The sequence below is a fragment of the Dromiciops gliroides genome, chromosome 1 (assembly GCF_019393635.1).
Source record: "Dromiciops gliroides isolate mDroGli1 chromosome 1, mDroGli1.pri, whole genome shotgun sequence".
Lineage (NCBI taxonomy): Eukaryota > Metazoa > Chordata > Mammalia > Microbiotheria > Microbiotheriidae > Dromiciops > Dromiciops gliroides.
In genome coordinates, this window is record NC_057861.1 from 679,420,953 (window position 1) to 679,434,655 (window position 13,703).

General features: G+C 42.3%; 1 protein-coding gene across 4 annotated transcripts in view; it reads left to right on the forward strand.

Moving 5' to 3' along the window:
- Window positions 1-3,394: 3,394 nt before the first annotated feature.
- The window catches only part of LOC122755579 (inter-alpha-trypsin inhibitor heavy chain H3-like), a 34,790-nt gene continuing 24,481 nt past the window's right edge, over window positions 3,395-13,703 (forward strand). For 3 of the 4 annotated variants that reach the window (XM_044004203.1, XM_044004210.1, XM_044004218.1), the window contains exons 1-4: window positions 3,395-3,527; window positions 5,049-5,069; window positions 10,143-10,309; window positions 12,396-12,500. In XM_044004203.1, the coding sequence (XP_043860138.1) occupies window positions 3,435-3,527; window positions 5,049-5,069; window positions 10,143-10,309; window positions 12,396-12,500 (386 nt within the window). In that variant the 5' untranslated portion in view covers window positions 3,395-3,434. Of the gene's footprint in view, window positions 3,528-5,048; window positions 5,070-7,645; window positions 7,838-10,142; window positions 10,310-12,395; window positions 12,501-13,703 lie in introns of all 4 variants that reach the window. The other variant, XM_044004224.1, reaches the window with a different exon arrangement.

Here is a 13,703-nt window from a genome sequence, read left to right on the forward strand (position 1 = left end):
GGGATCCATTCCTCTTTGGTCTCTGGGTCCACCCTCCTTGGTTTCTAGTGGAAAGTAAAGAATCTTTCTGGCAATGTTACCTTTTCTCTTTTGGCTTGCTCCCATTCTTGGTCTTTCCCCCAAGCCCTGCCACTTGATGCCATCTCATTTTAAAGTCTCACTCTATCTTTTTATCTGTCTTTTTCTTAAAAAGGGCCTCAATTCAACACAGTTCTGCTCCCTGGACTTATCACTCCATCTGAGTTCTACTCCCCTATACCATGCAGTAGGGCTCCAGCACAGTGTGCAGAAAACCCACTGGCCTTACAGTCAGGAGCCTTGGGGATTCAACCTGAGCTCTTATACTAAATATGTGTGACCTTGGGCAAATCACTGATGTGTCACCAAGTCATACCCCTGATCTGAGATTCAGTTTTCTCAGTAACCATATTTATATTGCCTTTCTCACATGCTTATTGGGGCTGAGGGTACATTTTGCTGATACCTACTAGCTGTATTACCTCAGACAAGTCACTTATTCTATCAGGGCCTTAGTTTTATAATCTGGAAAATGGAAATAATAATACCTGTATTATCTACCTCGTTGGATTGTTGTGAGGCTCACATGAGCTGATAAAGAATTTTGCAAAGTTCAGTGTACTAGGTGTCAGCTATAATAGTAATAGTAGTAACAATGATTAACCTTATTAATTAACTTCTGCACAGAAGTAGAGGAGAGAAGATATCTTCTCATACTCTTTTGTGAGGCCAAACTTAATCGTTATAATTTTATAGCATTCTGTTTTGATTGTTTTGCAGTTATTGTTTCCATTTATGTCATTGTAATCATTGTGTTATGTATATAGTTTTCCTAGTTTGACATTTCATTCTGCTTCAGTTCATGTAAGTCTTCCCTCAGTTCTCTGAATTTGTCACATTCAGTGTTTCTTATAGCACAGAAATATCCCATTACATTTATGTACTACAAGTTATTTAGCTTTCCCCTAATTGATGGACATCTACTTTGTTTTCAGTTCTTTTGCTATTGCAAAAAGGGCCACTATAAATATGTTGGCATATATGGGATCTTCCTTTTTGTCATTTATCTCCTTGGAGGTATGTACCCAACAGTAGAATCTTCCTGTAAAAGGGTATGCATATTTTAGTTTATTTGCATAATTCCAAATTACTTTCCAATTCATAGCTCCACTCACAGTGCATTAATGTGGTCCTCTTCCCCTCCAACACTGACTGTTACAATCTTTTCATCTTTGCTAATATGCTCAGTGTTAGATGAAACCTCAGAGTTTTGATTTGAGTCTCTCTTATTATTCATGATAAAATTAGTTCTTATTGATTATACCACCGTATTCTCCCCCCAACATCCTTCTTCCTCTCCTTCCCAGAGAGTCATCCCACATAAGATATATAGATAGATAGATAGATAGATAGATATAGATATAGATATAGATATAGATTTTTTTTTTTGTGGGGCAATGGGGGTTAAGTGACTTGCCCTGGGTCACACAGCTAATAAGTGTCAAGCGTCTGAGGTCGGATTTGAACTCAGGTACTCCTGAATCCAGGGCCGGTGCTTTACCCACTGCGCCACCTAGCTGCCCCCAGAGATATTTTTTAAAGACAAAAAAGAAGAGGAAAAAAAGTCAGCATATTTGCTTGATACATTGAGAGTTCGAGATTATGTACAATGGGTCACAGCTATAGACCTTTCACCTTTGCAAAACGGTGGGCTGGAGCATTTTCTCCTATCTCTTCTTTCAAGTCATGTTTGCTCTCCATAATTTTGCAACATTAACTTCTAATTTGTGTGTGCGTGTGTCTGTTCTTTCTATTTACATTGCTTAGTCATTGCATGCATTATTTTCTTGGTTTTCCTTAACTTCACTCTCTATCAGTTCAGATCTGTCCATGCATTTCTTTATTCATCAAATTCATCATTTCTTATAACAAAGTAATATTTGATTACATTCATGTACCACAACCTGTTTAGCCATTCCCCAATCTATAGGTATCTACTTTGTTTCAAATTCTTCACTATTACATAAAGGGCTTTTATGAATATTTTGGTTTCTTATGGGGACATTCTTCTTATCAATGACCTCCTTGGAGTGTGAACCTAGTAATGGAATTTCCTGGTCAAAGAGTATGGACATTTTAGTCCCTTTATTTGCAACTCTTCTTTGGAGAAGTATTTGGTCATATCTTTTGATCATTTACCTATTGGAGGATGGCTTTTGGTCTTTTACATATCTGCTAGTCACCTATATGCTGTGTATTTTAAAATTCTAAATGTGGGTTCTAATTTGTCCCCCCAGTTTTGGGGGGAAACTGGCTAAAATCACTGATAAATGAGTTTAGGCTTTTTAAGCATTTATTAAAAGATATAAGATAGTAAAGAGAAAGATTGAGAACAGATTTCTTATAGCATGGAAAGCCTAGCTTTCCTAAATCTCCCACTTGTAGTCCTGCCACCAAGCCAATGTCTTGAACCAAAAAAGGCAGAAGTCCTCTGTCAGCATCAACTTCCTCCTTCATGTTCTCCTCCCAGAAATGGGAGGTTCTTCAAGCTGATTGGCTAGCATCATTCAAATTCATTGGTTTATTGGACCCGAAGGTGGTCTCTAGTTAAGTTCAAAGTTTTTAGCTTCTGAGAACAATACCCTCTTAAGGGCCAGCCAGATGTGCTTACAATCTAGTTAACTGGAAGTAGTAATCAGCAGTCAATCACTCTCACTTCATTCAATCAGTTTAGATTCATCTCCAGGTGGGCCTTTGAGTATCTGCTAAATCCCCTTATCTACCATATTTCATTATCTTGACACAATGCCTTATATACCACTTTTCAGTAGATGTGTAAGCTAGCTATTTTTGTGCCTGGGGCACACCTGAGACAAACTACACAACACAAAAACTCAAGCCAGGATACCAGTAGAGCTCCTAGGACACATCACTGGGATAAGACCCCAAAAAGGGGGTGAGGAGGAAGTAGGTGGGGTCAAGGAGGGTGAGACCATCCCTTGGGATGCTGTGATGATCGTAGCTTGGAAGTGCTGTCTGTCAGCTTCAGGTTTTAACAAATTCTCTTTAACTGGAAGTCGAACTCTGTTTTTTACACTGCAGTTGGCAAATACTTTTAGTGCCCTCTATAGTCCACATCCTAATTATAATTCCATTATTCACTCATAGTCCTTTTTGAGGGGGGGAGGAAAGGATATTTTACCACAGTCAAGTTGCAATACTTCTTACTTGGTAGTAGCTCATATCATACCCCAAAAGTTCCATTCCCAGGATGTGGGGGTGGCCACTTTCCTCATTTCCTGCCCTGGGGAGGGTCCACTGAGCTGGTTGCCTAACAAGTTACTGATTGACTCTGGGCAAATAGTGGATCTCCATATCAGGAGGTGATTGCCCTGGGGGCATCTTAATCCTCCATCATGGCTCTTACAATCAGGCTGTACCTCTCCCTGGTCCTGCTCTCTGGCCTGGGGACATCTCACTTTTTGATAAACCCTCTCAGGAACATCAAGGTGAGTCTAGAACCTCTGCTTTCTGAGATCTGGGACAAGCTTAGGGTTTTGGAAACAAACGCACATCCCAGTGTTGGTAGGCTTTTGGTTAGGCAGACAGGCCATCAGGGAATCCCTAAGGTATTTACTCCACACTCCCCAGTCTGCAATTGCTGCTTCCACACCCCAAACTCCCAAAGGAATAAATCTTACTAACATTTCTTGCTCTAGGCATGACATGGTCAGCAGGGTCTAGTGACCTAGAAAGCAACAGATCTGGATTTGAATCCTAACTCCACTACTGACCTCCCTCCTGACAACTTTTTTTCTCTGGCCCTTGGTTTCCCCATCTGCAAAATGGGAATAATAACACCTGGCTTACCATCCTCATAAAGAGGAGACCTTTGAAATGAAAGTGAAATCTTGAAAGAAGGCACTCTAGAAACACAAGAGATGGGGGGGGTGGTACGCTAGGAAGATTGGTTGGAGGAAAGCCTCTAGGTTTGACAAGGACACAAATTGGAATCGATTGTTGCCACCAGAAGGGACCTTCTTTCCAGATATTATCTTGTAGAGGAGCAATAGAGAATGATGGGGGTATTGGCAGGAATAGAAGTAGGAGTGAGAAAAGCAGAAAAGAGAGCAACCTTAGGGATCTGCCCTCAAAGACCATATTATGTCTAAGGTGAGGCCAAAAGGCCAGGGTGGGGATTTTAGTGAGGCAATTGGGGTTAAGTGACTTGCCCAGGGTCACACAGCTAGTAAGTGTTAAGTGTCTGAGGCTGGATTTGAACTCAGGTACTCCTGACTCCAGGGCCAGTGCTCTATCCACTACTCCACCTAGCTACCCCCTCAGGGTGGGGATTTTAGAGAGTGCTGACAGCCTTGCCCTAGTTACACCTCTAGCCTCGGAGGGCAGAACTCCAAGGCTGATTGATCTCCATATTCTACTCCCTTGGATGCCCCAGACCCCTGTACCCGTTTCTACATGTCCAAGAGCCCATCCTTGTTCATCCCCATTCTCAAAGGCAGCTTGTGCAGGCCTCCTCTCCCCTGGACCCTGGCAGTATAGAAGGTCCCAGCTGTGCCATCCTACTGGAATTCTCTGCCCTTAGCTTCTCCCTGTCTACTGTCCACCTGCCTTCCTCCCACTTCCCAACCTGGATCAGGGATTTTGTCTTAGGATCATTTTCTTCCTCCGGTGGTCATATCCCCAGCCTCCTTCTACCACCCCCCAGCCCCCCCCCCTCAGCATCTGCCCGTCCTGCTGGGCTAGCAGGTGTCCCAGGACATACTTCCTCCTCCTGCATGCCACTGAACCCAAGGTGAGCCTCCCCATCCCACCTAAGGCACAAAAATGTCTAGTTACAGCTTTATGAGAGGCCCTGGGTCTGGGCTAAGGACAACACTTGCTTCTCAGGCCCACCCACCCCCGGAGTCCCAGCTGTGTGATGGGTCTGAGGAAAGTCACATGGGCAAACAGTTTCACCCTTTGGTCTCTCCTTGACCTCATTGAATTTGTGTCTATTTCTATTTTCACAGAAGCGGAGCCTCCCAGATACGGTAAGAGCTTTCATCACTTTAAGGGAACTGTTGCTCAATTGCCAAAGGTACAGTATACAGAATACCACGCCCAGGATAGTGTGTGCAAAACGTCAGGGCCTTATGCACTGACACACATTGCACAGTTGGGTCTGATATATGATTCTAGCATGGATCACATGTACCACAAAAACAGAGCAGGACCTCTCCCCACAAAATATCAAACTATTCACTACCGATTCTACATTTGACTTTTAGTAAAAAAAAAAAAATTCGATGCAACAAACATTTATTTTATTTTTTCCAGTTATATGTAAGGGTATTTTTCAACATTCATTTCCATAAGATTTAGAATTCCAAATTTTTCTCCCTTCCTCCCTTTCCTCCCCCCTCCACAAGACTGCAACCAATCTGATATAGGTTATATATGTACAATCCACAAGTGCTCTTTTTATCAGTTCTTTCTATGAGAGTGGATAGTATGCTTCATCATTAGTCCCTTGGGATTGTCTTGGATCATTGTGTTGTTGAGAGTAGTCAAGCCATTCACAATTGCTCATTGAACAATACTGTCACTATGCACAATGTCCTTCCAATTCTGCTCACTTCACTATACATCAGTTCATATGAGTCTTTCCAGTTTTTTCTGGGATCATCCTGCTTGTCATTTCCTATAGCACAATACCATTCCACTACAATCATATACCACAGCTTCTTCAGTCATTCCTCAAATGATGGACATTCCCTTGATTCCCAATTCTTAGCCACCACAAAGAGTTGCTATAAATATATTTTTGTACAATTTTCTCCCCTTTTCTTTTTCACAATTACTCTTGTTAACTGTTTCCCTCCATCCTATTCACTTCCCCATGCTATTTAGTCTATTATCTATCTTCTTTCACCCTATCCCTCTTCAAAAGGAATTTGCTTCTGTCTGTCCTCTCCCCCAATCTGCCCTCCCTTCTTTTGCCCCTCCTTCTTTATCCCCTTCCCCTCCTATTTTCCTGTAGGGTTAGAGAGATTACTCCACCCAATTGAGTGTGTTTGTTATTCCCTCCTTAAAACAATTCTGATGAGATTAAGGTCTTTGAGCCTATTCTGATGAGGGTAAAGTTCATTTACTGCCCTGCTCCTCCCACCTCTCTTCTCCCAGTCCATAAGCACTTTCCTATTTCTTTCATGTGGGATTTCACCCCATGCTACTTCTGCCCTTCCCCCTCCCCCAGTGCATTCCTCTCACCCCTCAATTTTACCCTAAAGATGTCATCATGGGGCAGCTAGGTGACACAGTGGACAAAGCATCCACCCTGGACCCAGGGGGACCCCAGCCAAAATCCTGCCTCAGACACAAGACAGTCACCCACTGCATGACCCCAGGTATGTTCCCCAACTCCAATTTTTTGTGGTTCTCTAGGGTCTTGTATTTGAAAGTCAAATTTTCCATTCAGTTCAGGTCTTTTCATCACAAATACCTGAAAGTCCTTTTTTAAATTGAAGTCCCATTTTTTTCCTCTGAAAAATTATGCAGTTTTGCTGGATATGTGATTCTTGGTTGTAATCCCAATTCCTTTGCCCCCTGGAATATCATATTCCATGCCCTCTGGTCCTTTAATGTAGAAGCTGCTAGATCTTGTGCTATCCTGACTGGGGCTCCACAGTACTTGAATTCTTTCTTTTTGGCAGCTTGCAATATTTCCTCCTGGACCTGGGAGCTCTGGAATTTGGCTATAATATTCTGAGGAGTTTTCCTTTGGGAATCTCTTTCAGGAGGTGATCAGTGGATTCTTTAAATTTCTATTTTACCTTCTTATAGAATATCAGGGCAATTTCCATGACAATTTCTTGGAAGATGATATCTAAGCTCTTTCTTTGATCATGGTTTTCAGGTAGACCAATAATTTTCAAATTATCTCCCCTGGATCTACTTTCCAGGTCGGCAGTTGTTCCAAGAAGATATTTCACATTGTCCTCTATTTTTTTATTCATTTGGATTTGCTTTATTGTGTGTTGGTTTCTCATAAAGTCACTGGCTTCCATTTGTTCAATCCTAATTCTTAGGCAATTATTTTCATTAGAGAGCTTTTGTACCTCCTTTTCCATTTGACTTTTCAAGCTGTTGACTTTTTTCTCATGTCTTTCCATTTTTTCCTCTACCTCTCTAATTTTATCATCAAAAGGTTTTTTTGAGTGCCTCTATGGCCTGAGAATAATTCATATTTTTCTTGGAAGCTTTAGATATAGGGGCCCTGACATTGATATCTGCCTCTGAGGGTGCACCTTGATCTTCCTTGTCACTAAAGAAACTTTCTATGGTCCTCACCTTTCTCTGTCTGTTCATCTTGCCTTTCTTTTATTTGACTTTTAGCTCCTTAAAGTAGGGCACTGTTTCTAGGCTGCACTATTCCAAGCTTCAGGAGGTCCCAGGTGATATGATTTAAGGAGGAGCAGGTTCTTCACTCACCTGGCCTGTTCCCTGGTCTGTAGACCAACTTGCTAATCAACCAGCTTTGTATGCTGTGGTTGTCAGCTCCAAGGAGCCTGTGCCCCTCCCCAACCTGGACCACTGATACTCATTCCTACCTCCTGGTTCCCAGCAGGAGTGAAAAACCCAAGTTCTACCTCAGCAACAGCAGAGACTCCTGTAATCTCCCCCCCCTGCCAAAAGCTCAGCCCTCTCACAAGACTATGAGCTTAGTTCCAGAGACACTGGTGCTGTAGCTGATTCAGAGGCTCTGGGATCTCTTTCTCTGGCAAGGCCTTCCTGGGACTGGATCCACGTCAGCCTGATGGTAAGGTTGGGCTCCACTCCTGTCTCAGCACAGCAGCTCCCTCCTTTTGGCCTTCCAAGTCATCCTTGATTGCAAATTGATCTCAGCACATTATTCTGTGGATTTTACTGCTCCAGTAATTGTCCTATGGCATTATTTGGATGTTTTTTGGAGCAATTGTGTCATGAGTTGGAGAGCTCACTGCCTTTCCTTACATATGACTTTTAGAAAGTCCCTTCCCTTCTTAGGTCTCACTTTCATCTACAGAATGAAGGGCTTGGATAAATTGATCTCCAAGGCCCCTTTCAGCTCTAAATATTATTAGCCTGTGGAATTTTACTGATTCCTATCATTAATTAATTAATTCATTCATTCATTCATTCATTCTTTTCTACTAAGTGCCCTGGGGATGCAAAGTATCATAAGACAAAATCCCTGAGCTCAGAATGCTCCTAGTCTAGTTGGAAGGATAAACTTTACCCTGGAAGTGTTGACTCAGGGAACAAGGTAAGATAAGAGATAAAAAGAGATAATATTTGTAACATGTTTTGTAAACCTTAAGGCATCATCTTGACGATCATCACCACCTGCCAAGAGAGGAAAGATATAAGCTATACTTGTTGGGGGCATTCTGGGAAGACTTCCTAGAGAAAGAGAACTGACCCTGAAGGATGAGGTTCTTAGAGGAATTTAGGGAGGGAGTATTGATTTTACTGGATTGGTAAATCCTGGAGGTCAGGTCTATGGGAGGGAAGTCTGGGATGAAACCATGAAAGGGTCCCAGAAGAGTATGGACAAATTTCTGGATATCAGATCCATACAGGGTTAGATAGAAACAGGGGACAAGCAATGCTTGGTGCCAACCTTTGGAGGCCGACATCCTGAAAGATCGTGCTGTACCCTTCTCGGTTGCTCTCTAGTATCCCTAAAAGAGCTTCAATTTCAGTTTGCCCAAAGGAGCATTTTGGAAGATTTCAATGAGAAAATCTCAAATAACTCCCTGTTTTGCTTTGCAAGTGAAGTTCAGATTTCTTAGCTTGGCCTTCAGGGCTCTCTTCAACCTGGTGCTACCTTCTAGCCTTATTATTCCTCCTCCCCATCATACCTTTTACCTTGCAACCAAAATAGACAGCTCTCTTCCCTCCAAACACACCCTGAGATCTCCTGCCTCCCTGCCATCGTGAGCTCATGATGTTCCTTATGCCTCTATTGCCCTCCCTCCCCTTCTTTACTTGTTGAATTACTGCCTATCCTTTAAAGCCCAATTTGAATGCCACCTCCCCCAGAAAGCCTTCCCTGATCCTCTGGCCAATGATAACTTTTCTCTTTGGGCCCAACATGGTACTGTTTATATTTGTCTGGTGCTCTTATTAAATATTGACTTTATCTGTGTTGGTGTCTTGTCCTACTAGTCCACAAGGGCATGGTAAGTCCCCCATTACTTAATGCAGAGATCTGCACACAGTAGGTACTTAATCAGGATTTGTTAAATGTTACTAAATCCCAGCTATCATCCTGGGTCCTGAATGGATAAGTGAATGAGAAAGGTTTGTTTTTTTTGTCGGTTTATATTTTTTATTTTGTTTTTAAATGTAAAAAGAATTTTTTTTTTATAGTTTTGGGTTCTAATTTTTATCCTTCCTCCCCTCCTCCCCTCCCCCGTTTCTGAGGCAGCAAGCAATCAGATATGCGTTATACATGTACAATTATGTAAATTATTACCATATTTGTCATTTTGTACAAGAAAACTTGATTAAAAGGAAAAAAATGAAAGAAAGTGAAAAATAGCATGTTTCAGTCTGTTCTATCAATATCAGTTCTTTCTTTGGAGATGGATAGTATGTTTCATTAATAGTCCTTTGGGATTGTCTTGAATCATTATGTTGTTGAGAAGTCAAATCATTTATAGTTCTTCATCAAACAATATTGCTGTCTCTGTGCACAGTGTTCTCTTGGTTCTGCTCTCTTCACTATATATCATTTCACACATGTCTTTCCAGGCCTTTCTGAAGGCCCTTTTCCTGCTTGTCATTTCTTACAGCACAATAATATTCAATCACCATCAAATACCACACCTTGTTTAGTCATTCCCCAATTGATGGGCATTCCTTTGATTTCCAATTTTTAGCTACCACACACACACAAAAAAAGCTGCTATAAATATTTTTTGTACAAACAGGTCTTTTTCTCTTTTGGGGGTTGTCTTTGGGATATAAACCTAGCAGTGATATTGCTGGATTAAAGGGTATGGAGAAAGAATTTTATTAAGCATTTCCTATGTGATGCAATGGTTGAGTCCTGCTATTCTTTATCTCTCCCTGGGCAGGTTGTCAATGGCATTGAAATATATAGCACCAAGATCAACTGCAAAGTGACCTCCCGCTTTGCCCACAATGTGGTCACGACAAGGGCCGTCAACCGTGCAGACACTGCCAAGGAGATTTTCTTTGATGTGGAGTTGCCCAAGACAGCTTTCATCACTAACTTCACCATGTGGGTGCTACCTGTTCCCATGGAGTTTTCTCCATGCTCTCTTTGATTGATAGGATGAACTCTACCTGGTACTGCCAGACGTGGCCTGATTCTGAACCCCTCAGTGTCTCTAGAGCTTAGGAGATCTGTATCACTTTACATCACTGCCTAAGGGTTTTTTTTGGACTGGATTCCCCATTTGGATGCACATCAAATTAAAGGTTCCTTATTCAGCACACCTTTTAAGCCCATCTCTTAGGCAGGAGATAAGGAACCTCCCAAAGTAGGAGAAAACCTTCAAGGATGAGATCATGGCTTCTTCCTTAGACTAAGAGGCCAAACCCCAAGTCTCCACCTCAGACTGAGGGTTCCCTGGGACAGGATGAATCATTTCTGTTTCCTTACCTGTCCTCTCCCCATTCTCCTCACCCCCAGTCTATAGCAGTGAGATTAGTAGATTCCCAATGCATGTTGCATACACACAGAGGTAGTCACAACAAAGAGTAATAGACAAAACTAAAATAGGGGCCCTCATGGAAGTGGAATCTTTTGGACAGAAGCCTCAGGGGACACCCATACCTAGGGGCATGAGATGAATGATGTTCTAACAAAAGAGACAGAAGGGAGTCGTTGTCAGGTAGGTGGGAAGAGAATGAGGAGAGAGGGGTGTCATGGAAGCCTAGGGAGGAGAGAGTATCAAGAAATAGGGCATGATCAATAATGTCAAGGAAAATGAAGCCTGAGAAGGGCCATTAAATTGAGTAATTGATTGGGGGGAAGTGTCTGTGGTGAGGAGGTAGGTGAAGGGAGTCAGAATAAGAAATACTTTCTAAAGACAGTGAAGGAGAAAAAAGATAAGATAAGCAGGTTCTAAGGAAGATGGGTTTTTTGGGGGGTGTTTTTGTTATTTAGGATGGAGGCTATGTTTATAGGCTGAGTGGAAGGACCCTGGAGAGAGAGGAAGGGCTAAAGAGAGAGAATGAAAATGAGAGAGGGGATGATTGATGGAGCAAGTTCCTGGAAGAGACAGGAGGGCACAGGATCACGGGGACCAGTGAGTCGTGGGATGAGCCTCCAGAAAGAGGCAGAGCCCTCTCATTCTTTGAGCCTGGAAGAAAGGAGGAAAGAATGGATAAGGACACCAAATGGAGCAGAATGATTCTCCTTAACTTCCATTGTTTTGTAGGACTGTAGCTGTATTTGGATACTGGCACACCTGTCTTTGTGGGAAGACCCTATTTTATAATGAGCTATGAGCATATAGCCAAAGCCTTTGGAGACTTGACTTTGCTTCTTCTTAGATTTTTCCAAGAGAAGCCAAAACAGGGTGCATCACCTAGGTGAGAAGTTGGGAAACAATAGAAATTCTGTCAGTTGTGACCCTGAATGAGTCACTTAATCCTGATTGACTCAAAAAGAAAAAAGAAAGAAAGAAGGAAGGAAGGAAGGGAGAAGAAAGAGAAAGAAAGATAGAAAGAAAGAAAAATCATAAGGAAGAAAGATAGAAAGGAAAGAAGCAAGGAAGGAAGGAAAGAAAGAAAGAAAGAAAGAAAGAAAGAAAGAAAGAAAGAAAGAAAGAAAGAAAGAAAGAAAGAAAAGAAAGAAGAAAAATAGAAAGGAAGAAAGAAAGGAAAGAAGCAAGGAAGGAAGAGATAAAGCAAGGAAGGAAGGAAGGAAGGAAAGAAAGAAAAGAAATTCTTTCAGCCATTTTGATAACACTTAAAACCCTTCTTACATCAATCATCTCATTGATCCCTACTAGTGGCACATGGCAGGACATGGAAAGACTCTTTTGCTTCAATACAATTCAATGATAGTTCAGGGATTCTTTGGGATAGGGGGATAAAATCAGTCAGATTCAAAAAAATAAAGCAGAGTTGACAACTGACTGATGGGCACCTTTACTAACTGGCAAAAGAAATGAAGACGTGTTGATTAGTCCCAAATATGTTACCTCCTCCCTCCCTCCTCCACTCTAATACAAGAATGATGATGTCCCCTTCTAAGAAGAACAGGAAGTAATAGCAGGAAACATCAGAGGCTTGAAAGCCCTGGACACTAGAAAACAAGAGTGGGCCTTGACTGGGGCACATTTTCCTCCCAACAGGACAATTGATGGTGTCACCTATCCTGGAAATGTGAAGGAAAAAGAAGTTGCTAAAAAGCAGTATGAGAAAGCTGTGTCTCAGGGCAAGACGGCTGGCCTGGTCAAGTAAGTGGAGGCTGGGCAGAGAGGGGCATCTGGTCCCCAGGCACCTTGAAGTCTGTTGTGATGAGGGCTGAGCAGCGTGCGGGTGGCCTCCCTCCACACCCTCTGGCCTGGGCTGACTCAGGGTACCCTTCACCCTTTGGTGAAATGCATCCTTTTGTGTGGCATCCTCCTTCCTCATCTGGCCTTGCTGGTTTCTGACATAAACACACACACACACACACACACATATATATATATATATATAAAACATGTGTGTCCACATATGTAGATAGACAGACTGCTCTATGTATGTATCTTGTTTCCATGTCTTTATCATTAGACTATGGGTTCTCTGAGATCAAGGATTTTAATGCTGAATAAATGTGTGCTGCCTTGATTTAACTTGGGAAATATACAAGCAGTACATAGTCCATAGATTGGTGGGTTTGGGATTAGGAAAACATGGGTACAAATCCTGCCACTTACTAGCTGTGAGACCTTGGGTGAGCCACTTAACCTCAATGAACCTAGGCCTTCAATACTATATTACAGATGTGCTGCTATCTGCAATGGTGGAGGGAGTGCCCATATTAGTCTAACCTTGAGGAGCCCTTTGACTGGGTCTGTAGGGCCTGAGACATTGCCCTGTTCCCTGTTCTGTACCTAGGCATGGGGTTTGGTTCAATTCTGGGAGTTTGACCTTTAATGAGAAGGGGCTCCCTTTTTTCACACACTCAGCTCATTAAAAACACTTGGGGGGCAGCTAGGTGGCGCAGTGGATAAAGCACCGGCCCTGGATTCAGGAGTACCTGAGTTCAAATTCGACCTCAGACACTTGACACTTACTAGCTGTGTGACCCTGGGCAAGTCACTTAACCCCCATTGCCCTGCAAAAAAAACCCAAAACACTTGGACAGCTAGGTATTGCAATGGATAGAGCACCGGGAATGGTTAAAAAGTCCTGAGTTCAAATACAGCCTCAGACACATCCTAGTTGTGTGACCTTGAGCAAGTCACTAAACCTCTATTTGTCTCCATTTCCTCATCTGTAAAATGGGGGGTAATAATAGCACCACCTTCCAAGGGTTGTTGAAAGGAACAAAGGAGTTAATAATTGTTAACTGCTTAGCATGGTGCCTGGCACATAAGTAAGCGCTATTTAAATTATTATTAATTATAAAGCTCTTAGCACAGTGCTTGGCTTGTTGTAGGTGCTTTATGAAT